Consider the following 13,193-nt stretch of genomic DNA (forward strand, 5'->3'; position numbering starts at 1 on the left):
GCCTCTTGCGCATTACAACCGCAATGCATTCCAGTTTTTGGGTATAAAAAATCGCCTAATGATCCAAATTTGATATATACCATGACATGCTGTAGCCTGATTCATCCCATTTATGTTCTTTGTTCCACTGTCGTTATCCAATAATTGCGATGAGAAACAATAAACAAACCTTGAAGGGATATGCATAAAAATGTACGGGGATAAGCAAGCATATACATATATACATGTGGTTCTTGGTCAGTCGGTTGTAAGTTCGACCTTAAACTAAAGGAGAGTGACTTCCACAAGTTATCCATTTCAACCATACCCAGTATCCTGCTAATCAAGTCCCATCATGCAATACATAACCTTTGTCATAGGTGCCGCAGAGCCGCCCATTCACGGCAGCTCCGATCCCGAGGAGGAGTTGTTGTTTATTCCACGAAAAGCAACCCTGATTAGGTGAGCTTCCCTTGCTCCCTATCCTATAAAAAACGAGTGCTCTGCATCATGATGATCATGCTCATTAAATCTTGATTTGTAAACAAATGGAATGTCATTATTTTAATTTTCACTTTTTTGATAAACTAATCGCGGGGGGCTTTATCTATGCCTATGACTTTGCGCTTCATTGGAGTAAAAGACTTTGATTTTGAGAGTTATAATAAGGTCCATTCAACTCACATAGGATTCTAATCCAACCCCCCCCACCATATGTGGTTTGTCATTTAGTATACGCCATCGCTGAAAAGCATTAGTGAGAACCTTCCCAACCCACTAGCATAAGAGTCCGAGGTGGGTGGGAGTCATTTCTGTGGGGGCGCATCGAAAATAAAGAAAAGGGATGATGGTAGAATGATAAAAGGTAGAGTGGGGCTGGGGGCTAGGGTTATGCGGATTTTGAGTCTCAGTCAATCAGCTATGGAGCATCCGTGCAGCTTCTCAACCCTGAAAATTGCCTTGCTTTGAAATTGACTTGCATGTGCATTCGTGTGCATGAACAGTTGAAACATTATGCAAGTGAGACCGGTAAAAGAAAAAGAAAAAGCAAAAGAAAAGAAGAGAAGAAGATGGAACAACGAAGAAGATGAGATGAAAAAGCAAAAACAAAAAGGGAAAAAAGGAAAAAACTTTGCCCATCATCATGTTTAGCTTCAGTGAGGAACATACCTATCTTGATAGCTTTCTGATTGAGATTAGGGGGAGGGTTAAGGGGATAAAGGGAAGTGCCGCTCAGTGATAACCTATCTCCTTTCCATTCAAACGCAGATTCTCACACACAAGCCATGCAGTGGAAAGGGAACTCTTTATGTTTTGTTTTGCCAGACCAAGATGATCACTTTAACAGAGATGAGAAGAACATGTAAAAGACTGAACAACTCATAACAAAGCTAGACTGTTATTTTATTTATTAATTTGTAAAGGCTATACATAAACTGCTAACTCTGCTATCCACTACAAAGAACATGAAAGAGACAAAGAGAGAAAAAGGGCAAAGAAAAAAAAGAAGAAAGGAACAAAGCATATTATAGATTGTGGAATCATCTCCCAATTGATCAGCTAGCTTGAAGCCCTCTCAACATGGCGTATAAACACAGTTTCTAAGTCTGGAGGAGTGAAGAACTCCCTAACACCATTGTAATTGCACCTAGAAGAAGGCTTCCTCTTCCTCGGAGCGGGGGGGCATGTTAGTGTTGTCGGAATTCTGGCTTCTTCATATGTCGGCGTCGAACACTCTTCTCCTTCTTCGTCCCGCTCTTTCCCTACAGGGCTTGTATATACGGGCTTCAAAGGAGCTCGTAACTGTATCCCGGAGATAACCCACTTCTTGTTCTCCGATTCCAAGCCACCATCCACTTGAAGCTTCTCGGCGAACAACCCCATCTCCGGATCACACAGAACAAATCTTATCTCACCAAGTCAACAATAATAAAAGAAGGGTAGGAGGTAGGCTTTGTATAAGAAATCAGTGGAGAATCGTGAGAAACCAGTAGGAAAATGTTGGAGTGAGAAAAAGAGAAAAGGGTGGAGAAGATGAAAAGGTGGTTTGTTTCTTTAGAGTGGGGAAGAAGGGGTTGGGGGTGGAAGCGACATGAGAAAGGTGTCAAAAGGGCTTTAAATGAGGAAGAGTGACCTTGAATATTGTTTTGTTATAGGCCACCAATGAAGGGACGTAGAGATAGGGAACCCGAGGAAACCCGTGACCTAAGCAAATATATGCTTAAAAGCCTAAAGAGTGTGAGAGAGAGATATCTAACTTCAAACTTCAAAGTGCCCGTGAAAATTGCTGACCGCGGGCACCACTCGGAGATTGACTTCCACTTTGGCGCCAAAAAAATATTTTGGTATGGGGAACATCAACGGTTCTCCTTCCCCATCTTGGAATTTTCTTTCCTTGATTTCCGACTTTGTCCTTGATGGATGTGATAATTTTCAAATTGGTCTGTGGAATAATGATACACTCATGACGTAGCGCTCTCCAACATAGGCTATGGCCAGACTCAAACCTAGAAAACCGGTTCCCCGACTAGGCCGGATTCGCCTGAACAGCGCTCCACGGCGGACCGTTGTAGCACTCTGGCGGAGTTCTCTACAGTGCACAAGCCCGTGACAGACTATCGAAGGAATCGTTCTGCGTCCAAAAGCCTCTTTTCCATGTTTCTTATTCCTTGAGGAATCCTTACTTTATTTTCTTTTTCTTCTTCTTTTGTTTTTTGCTTATTTTTTCCCCCCTCTTTCTTTTCTGAGATTGAGAGAATAAAGAATTTGATGCCTTCAGCTGATTGCTATTGTTGTTACAGCCTTACAGGCCTGTTGGTCCCATGGTGGGTGGAGGTTGTTTCCAAAGTGGCCTTATGGTGAGCCTTTCACTTCATCTTCCGTGCCGTTGTTTTTGGATGGGCATTGAAACTCACAAGTCACACCAGACTGGGAACCAAGATCTCAAGATTCGGTGATCAGTCCAGTATGTCAGAGAGAGTTGGACAAAATTGGTTCTGTAATACATCGAACTGACAGGAGATGACCAGCCACCCAGCATCCAGCAGGACTAGACTCCCTATACAGAAACAAGCATCCATTATTCCCCTGTTCACAGTATGGGGTTGCCTTCAATACAACTCGTGAGTCATGAGACGCACCTCCAAGGGCAAGTTCAGAGTTTGGATCTCCGGGAACACTTTGGGGAAACTACAAGCGTGCTTTTCGATTTTTTAGAAACAAAAAAAAAAAAAAAAAAAAAGGACATGTTCAAGCAACCAAATAGATTGTTTTTATTTATTTTAATTGTTTTTGTTTTTAATTATTCACTTGATTTCTGATGATGGGTTTAAAAATAATGGCACAAATGCGAATAATGAGTTAAAATAAAACCCTACATGTAGAATTTATTTCCAAAAATGAGTTGAAAACATAAACTCTTAAGCAGATTTTTATTTTAGAGATCATGACAGAACTATTTTTTAGCCCAACTCTAATTGAAAGCCCATATACACACTCCAGCTGCCTCCTTTTGAGCTGGTCAAGCAGGCGTCGAACACGGACTGAGACTCTCAATTCCTGCACTTGACGTCGGAGCACGGAAGCATCTTCTTCAGCACTGCATCAGGGTCAGCAACAGCAAGAGATTGAAGAGGTCTTTCATCGTTCCTATGGAGGCGGAAGCGTCTTATTCGGATCAGGTTCAGCAAGAAATTCAAGAGGTCTCTCCCTCCCGTCTGGAGGGCATCACAACCATGGTTTGTACAGTTAGACAAAATAAAAAGAAAAAGAGCTACTGCTATAAAAAAAAATTGTTTTTGGAAAACGTTACCAGACGAACCCTACATTTCTAACAGGTATCAAGAGAGATCATTCTGTAGTAGAGACAATGAAGAGTACTAAAGCCTATGCCAACAATCAGTTGTTAGTTTTTACATCAGGACATAATAAGATTTTACTACGGCATTTCGCCAACCACAACCCTCCTTTCGAGATGAGACACTAAACGCAGATGGATTTTGCTTATCTGAAAGCGATATTTAATTTCTGGCCTAGCATTTGGTCAGGCAAATGGCTCAAGTTAAGGGTGCAGTTACCTCTCTAGCATATTGAAGTGGTTCAATGATGATGTGAATCATAGACAACCAAATATAGAAAGATGATATGGACAGAGTAGTGGTTAAATCTTCAAGAGTAGAAGCCTATAAGCCAAGTATATAGAGAGGACACAAGTTTAAGGATCATATGTTTAATGGCTTGCTATGCCAAAGAATATAGATACAAGTCACTAAATTTGAAGCATCTTCCTTACATCCTTGAATAGCCTCTATGGTCTTCATATTGTTCCATGAACTCATCATTGAACTTCTTGAAACTTTCCATAATTGCAGGCATGTCTTCCTCAGCTGGCAAGATGGTTGTCCTTAAGTGGAAGACCCTAGACACAAAAAGGTTATAGTAAGTTGTTGAAAAATACAGAATTATAGAGTTCCCTCTTTTTTCTCTCCATTAAACATAAAAGCACCCTTTAGAACTTCATCGGGTTCTCATGACCCATACGATATCAGTTTATACTTCAGGATAGATGGTGGTTAAAATCAATTTCTGTATGAGTTTTGTGGTATGAGCACCTATCAGTAACATGAAAGGTTTCACGCAAGTAGAAACATTGTGAAAGGAATGAGAAGACAGTTGTTGAAATTACAACGGAAGAAACAAGGGAAAAAATTACCCTTCTTTCTGTCCAAATCCTGAACCAGGGACAGTGGAAATTCCAGTGGCTTCCAAGAGCTTGAGGCAGTAGAAAACATCAGCCACTTTACCAGCCTTTTTGGCAGCCTCAATAGCTTTTGGTGGCAATCGAATTTGAGGGAATGAGTACATGGCCCCTGAAACCATTTTTCTCATTAATCAACCAACTTTTAAATATTGAAAAAACGTCTCACAAATTGCATGAAAATAAAATGTAATCTTCGGAAGAGCAATTTTTTACCTTCTGTGAAATTACAAACTACATTTCTGCAACTGTTGAATCCATCAGTCATTATCTGTGCCCTTCTCTTCAGTGACTCAAGGATACCTTTGCTGCAGGTTTCATAATTCATAACACACTATCATTCACCACTCAAGAAAAGCCATTTCAGGGTGTGCTACTCAGGATATCAACATCCCAACATCTAAACCATCCTACACTTCTAAGCATTCAGTTAGAAAACAAAAAGGTCCAGAATCAACTCATAGGATTGGAATTATTTCAATGAAAAAGTGAATATGTTGCTATTTAATAAATAAATAAATAATTCTTGTGAACTGTTTTCTTATATTTCAGAATACTTCTCGATGATTCTAAAATGCTTGTTACCACTTGTTTCTATCTTAGAAAGGACTAATCCCATGAAAGTGTCATTAAAAGAGCAGAAAGACTTCCTCAGTTTGTATGGGTTTATTTAATGGGAGTACAGGCAATGACATGATAGAGATGTGAATCTTCCATGAGCATATATACCTCTCTCTCATAAATTGCAGATATGAAATATCTCCAGGTGTGGGAGGATTGACCATGACACCTAACTGTAAAAGGAAAGAAGAAAATATGAAAACATATCTCAGAAATAATGGTATGAACAGAGGAAATGAGAGTATCCAGTTCAATGAACAGAATGCCACAAAATAAAATATTAGACTCCAACTTACAAATATCTGCCCAGGGACATTTGGACTGAGTGATATTGATGCAACCTTATAAATCTCATCAACAGTCTGCAACATCATTTGATGATCCAAATTAGCACCAATTGTTTAAACACTGTTTGAATAGAAGGAATTTCAATTGTGCTTGAATTTCATTTTCCAACAATAAGAAGACTGCTTTATCATGAAAATAAATTAGTTCACTTTGAAAACGTAAGATAATTCTAACATTTTTTTTATTCGTTCTTTAATTTCTATTACATATGTATATAATTTTTGTTCTCATATATTGCCATGTAAATTTAAATTTTATCTGATTGTCAGAACATGAATAGGAAATATGTATCAATAATTATATCATTTTGTTGAACTCTGGTATTTGCTCAAAATGCACGACTTGCAACTCAAATACAAGAAAAATTTTGAACAATTATAGAAAGGCAAACCTGTGGAGGAATGTTGGTCATCTCAAAGTATCCACCACGCTGTCCACATTCACCCCAATATCCTTTAGAGACTGTGTGGAAAGAAACAAGCTGGAGCTCCTTGCTTATGGGTGGGCCCATGTCCATCAAAACCTTTCAGGGTTGGAGGAAAATATGGTATAAATTCAAGATAGTCTCCAGGTAAAGACCCAGGAATAGTTAATTTCATAACAGCGCCATACCTTTCTAGCACTGATAAAAGGGCGCTCATCCTGGTAAATATTCTGTTGGTAAACTTCATCTCCAAGCAAGACTAAGTTTTCTTGGTAACAGAAGTGCAATATTTCTTTTAAATTGGCTTCACTAAGACACTGACCAGTAGGATTTCCAGGGTTTATAATCACCATTGCTCGGACCTGATCACATTTGACTATATAAGATATTGACTAGGTGATAAAAAGAATTTCCAAAAATAACAGTAAGCAGTTCAGCCAATGAAAACAAAGACCCAAAGAAAACTAGATACAGTCATATCTTAGCAGAGAGGAAGAGAACAACATCACAAGATAATAAATGAATTTTGGAGAATACGCATCCCATAAAACTGGCCAAGAGAACTTAGCTTTTTCTAGATTGTCAGCAGCAAGAAAAGGCAAATTTTTGTATTTCACTGGCTTATTGAATTCAATTAAGCTCACCTCCCTCTTGTTCATCCAGTCATGTTATTAGGCAAGTTTCTCAACATTCTTTCACTTCAGAGAAAAAAGAAAAGCGTACTTACAGTTATTCCTTTGGAGCGAGCTGCTGCAACTGACGAGTGAAGGTTATTTACATCAAGACCCCAGTTTGCTGTCTCTTCCAGATAATATGGAACAAGAGAACCACCAAAGAGAGATATTGCAGCTGAGTAAAGCGGATATTGTGGGACAGGAACCAAAATCTTGCAATACACAGGTAATAGTCAATAGATATATGGGAATGGCTTTGGAACACAAGCACCCTTGGTGTAACCAGAGATAAGAGAAAAAAGAAAAGGAAATGACGAAGAAGAAACTTGTTGGAGAATCATGCTTGCAAATCCAACTTAGAAAAGGCCATTACCCCATCCCTTTCACCACGGATAATTGTATTCAAAATCTGCATTACTCCTTTGCTGGCACCATCCGTGAGAAATATGAGCTCTGGATCACTGTTATTGGTCAAAGAGCAATAACCGCTTTCAATTTAGAACTTTAGAACCAATGTTTAGACCAATTAATTGAAAGTTAAGGATATTTAGCATTATCACCTTGGATACCCATCACGCCTCCCAATGAACTCTGCCACTTCCTTCCTTATTCCAGGAAGACCTCGAGAGTCACTATAAGCACCTAATCATTTTATAAAGAAAAAACAAACTGTTCAGTTCATAGTCTGTTGACAGAGCCTCTAATTTTCAATAAAATTAAATGGAAACTTTATCCAAGAACTTCTAAATCAATTGTATCAACTATTAAAGCAAAGAATGTGGGGAATTTAGTGCTTGCATGTCCACATGATAGGTGAAGGTGAGGTAATGATGTCAACAAGAATAAGAGAAAAAGTTGAAAAGATAAGATGCAATGAAGTGTAGATCATACCATGGTTTTGATATATTTAGATAAGATTTATGGTGTGAGCAGAGATATTCAGTAGCCACCACTTAAAGCTCCTTTAGAGGAAGACAGAGGCCAATGAGGATATAGAATTAGTAGAAAAATGATAGTTCAAATTCATGTTTTAACTCAAGTTATCCTCTCTAACAAATTGACATGGTAAGGAGACCTGAATATATGGAATAAGGCACTGTTATTTAGTTGGTTAAATGTCCCAACAGTCCAAAATAAAAAATCACAAGAGAGAGTGAGAGATAGAGACAGAGAGAGGGAGGAACACATGTAGAATAAAAGGAAATTATAACTCCTCAAAAGCTGAGTGTAGTTAATCCTTTTCCATAGGAGTATTGCATAAAAGAAGTCAAATAGGTTACCTAGACCACCCGAAGTCAATGAAAGGTAGTGTTTAGCTCTTGCAATTGCATCTGCTGGGAATACGAGTCCTACATTAGGATCATCTAATAGAAATGGAGCTTGGCAAAGAGCAACCACCTGCAACAAGCATTTTCATGGTTCAAGACCAACTCATAGTGAGCCTTACACATGCAACCCAAAGAATTCAGGTTAATAAACTTGGCAATGTAGATAAGAGTAGCTCCTAAAGTAGAAAAACGGAAAAAAATAGAAATACGGTTGTTGTGGACCTGGCGAGGAAAAGTCAGTGGTTTCTGTCCTAGAGCATGAGGGTTGCCCACGTTTGTGAAAATAATCTGTAGACAGGTAATTAGAAAATAATCAAAACAATATCAAATATGAAAAATTAAATTATTTTGATCCATTTAACCTCAAAAAGAATGCAAAAGCCAATGCCCTCTTGATGTTCTAAATGGTCTAAAATACCATACATAAATAGCAATCTATTAATCCCAGATTTTTGGACGAATACAACACTTGCAATATGTTGCCCGATATAAAGTACTTTAAAATTACCCAAATCTATTATTTTTTGGGAGGTTATAAAATAAATATACGCAAGTAGTATTAAAACAAACTGGATCTTGATCAAATACCCACAGGGTTAATTTCAATCACCTCCCCTCAGGATTTGGCTAAATACAACTAGTTTCCATAGATTTGAAATTTTATCAAATACCTCACTTATTTTGAGTGAGATGGGAGGTGAGTAAAAAAACAAATGAAAAAGAAAGAGGTGGTATTTGATGAAATTTCAAATCAATGGGGTCGGGTGCATTTAACCAAAGCATTAGGGAAGGTGAATGAAATTAATCCAATGTTTAATAGACATGTTGTTTGGGACCGGACAAAGATATTTTAATTGAGTTTGATGGAGGAATAAAACCAATTTTCACATTTGATATAAGCAATATCCTCATGATAGACTAAGTGTCAAATCTTGCTAGGAAGTCCTTCACTTCTTAAAAGTCTAAAAGAAAAATGTGACTCTCAATAAATGTGTGCATCATAAAAGGAAAGAAATAGTTTGCCTTTGGATCACTTAAAGAATATTGAACTTGTTAAATAGCAATCCAATCCCATGTGTTAATAATCGTAAAAGGGTGAAAAGCAAAAAATATCAGGTAACAAACTGTAAGTGCGATAGAGATGTCACCCAAAATGCTCTGACAGCAAAGGGTTGGGCTAGGGATGGGGAGGTTTCACATCCAGTTGCATGGGAAAAAGGTTACCAATCAATACAAATATACCTATGCAAGTGGAAAGCAAAGATCTAGTAAGGTAGCTGCTCCACTATAAACTCATTACAAGCTATAATAAACATCTGGTTCATTGCATAATTGAAAGAAAGTTAATGATCAAAGTTCAGAATGGGTGTTCCTGCCAATGTCCCAAAACCATGTGCAAGTTCTAAAGTTAGGAATTTCCAGCATCGAGAAAAGGGTTATAACTGGAAACATGTGAATGGATACTAAGTCCTCAAACAGGCAACGGAATTATGTTACCTTTTTCCCTTCCTTCTGAAGCTCAGAAGCACGAAGATACAACTCGCCCCTAACAGCATATTGAACCTTCTTCACGTTTTCATTCAGTGTCTCGTAGTCTAGTCCCTTATGCGACATGATGGATCAGCTGTTGTCTTATTGGCGGCACTCAAATACACAGCCGCCTCTTGAACTAACTCTGCTACTAAGTTGGGAATTTTCAGACAAATGCCACTACATTGATAAAAAGGTAGAACAAGAATTATGAAGAAAAAGTATCTCCATTGAAAATTATGTCTACATCTATGAACATTTGAAAGTAAATAATCGAAATATGGGCATGGCTACAATGGTCTTTATCATCTCAAAGATTGACCCATCCCAAAATCTCTAGATTCAAATTGTCCAACCAATATTTTCCAAGCAAGGAGTATCAAAAATGAATCGCCACGAATTAATAATGTGATATGAAGCCATTTATAAGTAGAGAAAATCACTGAAAGATCTTTCTCACAGTTCACCATACAAATGGCAGGGATCATCAAAAGGACACTGAAAACCAGTAGAACTCATCAAAGTCGATACACCATCAAACTCAGAAAAAAATTGTAAACAGAGGCAAAAGACTCCAACCAGTGCATGAACACATTTTAACACAGCGCAAATTCAATGAAAATTACTGGAAATTAAGGCACAAAAACACCAATATCCAGTCAAATCAAACTTGAAACGAGTCTACACCCTCTAATCGAAACATCAGTCCCAGAAAACAAAACCCATCAAGAAGGACGACAGAATTCCACGAATCAGAGAACAAAAAATAGAATTTCAACACAAATTCCATAAACAGTGATAAAAGAAAACAATACCCATTCAACAGAACCTTAACCCAATTTGATCGGATTTATCATCTGCCCAATCTATATTTCATTTACTGTCAAAATAGCAACTACCTTTGATGTTGGGTTGGCGGTGAGACGGGGTGTGGCCTTTGGAGTGGAAGCCCAAGTGCTGTGCAGAATGGCCAGGAAGCAAAGTAAGAGTATAAGTCTGCCTAAAAAACTATAGCCCCTTTGTCGTATTATGAATAGAAGTTATGAGGCATTGAACACCACAGCCACTGAAAAATTGTAGATGGATTAATAGGGGAATGGCAGAATAAATATAAGGGGATAAAGCTGATACAGAGGTGTGGTGCAGCTTCAAACGACGGGCTCTTGGTGGATAATGAGACTTCTGGCTCGTCCTCTCCCTTTCACACGTATATCCTTCTGGGGGTTAAGCGGTTGAGAATTGCTGGCTCTTCCGAAGAGATTGTTTGGTTCTTTGGCTCTCTCTCTCTCTCTCATTCTCACGTGCATTTGTGCTATAGCCTATATCCTTGCCACATTTTTATACTAGAGGGTTCAGGCCCAACTTAGGCTGTGTTAGGGACTAACCAGATGTAGGTGCGTTGCGCTTTCTTTTATTTATTCATAAAAACAAATCCACCTTGATAAGGATAAGACAGACCCTTACCATAGAAAAATAGGTGCCGATTGAAGAGGTATCTATTGGGAAATGTGATTAATTACGTCACGTCATTTTTTAATAGTCAATTTTTAAATTTGAATTTAACATTAATCTTGATCTTATGCGCTTTGACCCTGGTGCTAATACATTTGGCCTAAATATTTATAAAATTTGGCATGACAGGTGTGAAGCAATAAGATGATGATACAGCCACCTCATCTCTATCATTTCTGTAACTGATAAACTTAGAAATTAAAAAACAAGTGGAAAGGATATAGATCTTAATTAAAAAAATGGGAAGGGAAGCAAATTCAAAAGGATGTCTGACATGGATCAAATAAATTATACACGAACCAAGGCACATTCCTCACATCACTAACTATGTCTTAGACTCTTAACTCAAGGCCCCAATGCCTTACCAATAGCATTGGATAAACTCAAAGTTGATGACCAGTTGATAACGCATATCCTTGTATCAGAGATTTTTTTAATACAAGTCTATTTAATAATTTAGAATATTGTTAATTTTTTTTTATATTTTTAAATATTTTTTAAAAATAAATTTTTATCTATATTTATATAATTATTTTTTTAAACAGTATATTTTAAAAATAATTCAACCTAAAACGTTTTTTATTTAAAAAAAAAAAAAGTATTTTTAAGAATAGTTTTCAAAGGTAACCTCAATTTGTGAATCATCGTGCTTCATAGGGAAGGGTCGAAGCATGTGTAAGAGTAATGAATTCACTCTAAATGGTGAACCCATTAGGAAGGTGGTTCAGCTCTCAAAACAGATTGCATATGGCACATGAAGTTGGTGGAGGAACTTCTTAGTCATGACTCATGAGATGTTGATAATATCATGCCGTCTTCATCGATTATCAAACTTGGTAATTGATAAAGAGGGAAAGGACTGTGAATCGTGTATATGCTTTTTCAGGTGCAATTCTTTTTAGCACTTTCAAATGCTGCCCTAGTTTACTTTAGATGATTGCTTCCTTATAAATAATAATAATAATAATTTTGAAATTTCTTTTTCTAAAAGTTTTAAGGGTTTAATAGTGTCAATGGCAAATCTCGCTTATATATATATATATGAATTAATTGGATAAAAATGATATATGAATTTAACCTCTTCCATATTTTTGTTTGAAGAGTAACCCATTTTTAACATAAATACCCTTAATTATTTAGAGTATTTACATGTAAATTTTAAAAGAAATTATTATTTTTACTAAAAAATAAAAAAGAATGAAATCATTTTTATTAAAATGTGGCCAAAAATTGATAAAGGGTTTGATTTCCAAAATCGAGTTTTCAATTATCATTTTAATCAAATAACCACATATATATATATATAAACTTCAAACCAAATACGATACTATAAATTTTATTTTCTAAAAATGGTTTTTACTTATCTTAATCAAACACATTTAAAGAAAAAGGAAAAAATAGGAAATGAAAACTATTTTTTTAAAAATGAAAATAAAAAATGATAACTAGAAAATGCTTTTTATACCAAATACAACTAGGTATTATTTCCCAAACTTTTTTTTTACCTTGTTTTCTTTCCATAATAAAAAGTAAATCATCCTTATGCTCGAGAAGAGATATTTTTATGAAATTTTCTCATGTTTTTCAAATAGTTTAGTGGATTAGTGTCACATACAAATTCTGCTACAATTATTTTGTGAAATGTGACACTAAGTTCGATCTTATCTCAACAAATGCAGAAACAACTCACTAGAGAAATGGGAAAGACTTCCTTATTTGTTTTATTTCTCAACACAAAAAAGATTGCAAAATTTTCTCCTAGTGCCCAATGCTTGGATTTTTGCCTAAGTTGAAGAATTTAAATCCACCAATTTTACACCATCTAATCCTTCTAGACAATGGGAGAGCCAATTTATTTCTAAAGGTTGCTTCCTTCTACTTTATTTTGAATTCAAACACCATCATGTTTGAATTCAAATTGACAGTTGGCAATTATATAATTCTAAGTCAACTTGCCCATACATACTCATCTTTGTAGTCAACCCATGATCTAATGCATTAGTGTGCCTTAGGCTACAATA

The 13,193-nt window shown here is 36.7% G+C and overlaps 2 protein-coding genes across 2 annotated transcripts; both read right to left on the reverse strand.

The window, feature by feature from the left end:
- Positions 1–1,362: 1,362 nt before the first annotated feature.
- LOC100266480 (cyclin-dependent protein kinase inhibitor SMR6) lies at positions 1,363–2,197 on the reverse strand. Its single transcript, XM_002273833.4, has one exon. It carries the CDS (start codon positions 1,861–1,863, stop codon positions 1,540–1,542), a length of 324 nt encoding a protein of 107 aa, XP_002273869.1. The 5' UTR covers positions 1,864–2,197; the 3' UTR covers positions 1,363–1,539.
- A 2,069-nt stretch (positions 2,198–4,266) lies between these two features.
- LOC100261274 (AlaT1) lies at positions 4,267–9,744 on the reverse strand (the record flags this gene model as incomplete). Its single annotated transcript, NM_001281165.1, is given in 13 exon segments — positions 4,267–4,396; positions 4,691–4,847; positions 4,952–5,043; positions 5,465–5,529; positions 5,653–5,718; positions 6,096–6,227; positions 6,317–6,490; positions 6,856–7,014; positions 7,176–7,263; positions 7,363–7,444; positions 8,083–8,200; positions 8,353–8,418; positions 9,628–9,744. Coding segments are annotated over 13 exon segments (1,446 nt in total), but the record flags the coding sequence as incomplete, so codon positions are not given.
- Positions 9,745–13,193: the final 3,449 nt, after the last annotated feature.

Source organism: Vitis vinifera, chromosome 1 (assembly GCF_030704535.1).
Source record: "Vitis vinifera cultivar Pinot Noir 40024 chromosome 1, ASM3070453v1".
Classification (NCBI taxonomy): Eukaryota; Viridiplantae; Streptophyta; class Magnoliopsida; order Vitales; family Vitaceae; genus Vitis; species Vitis vinifera.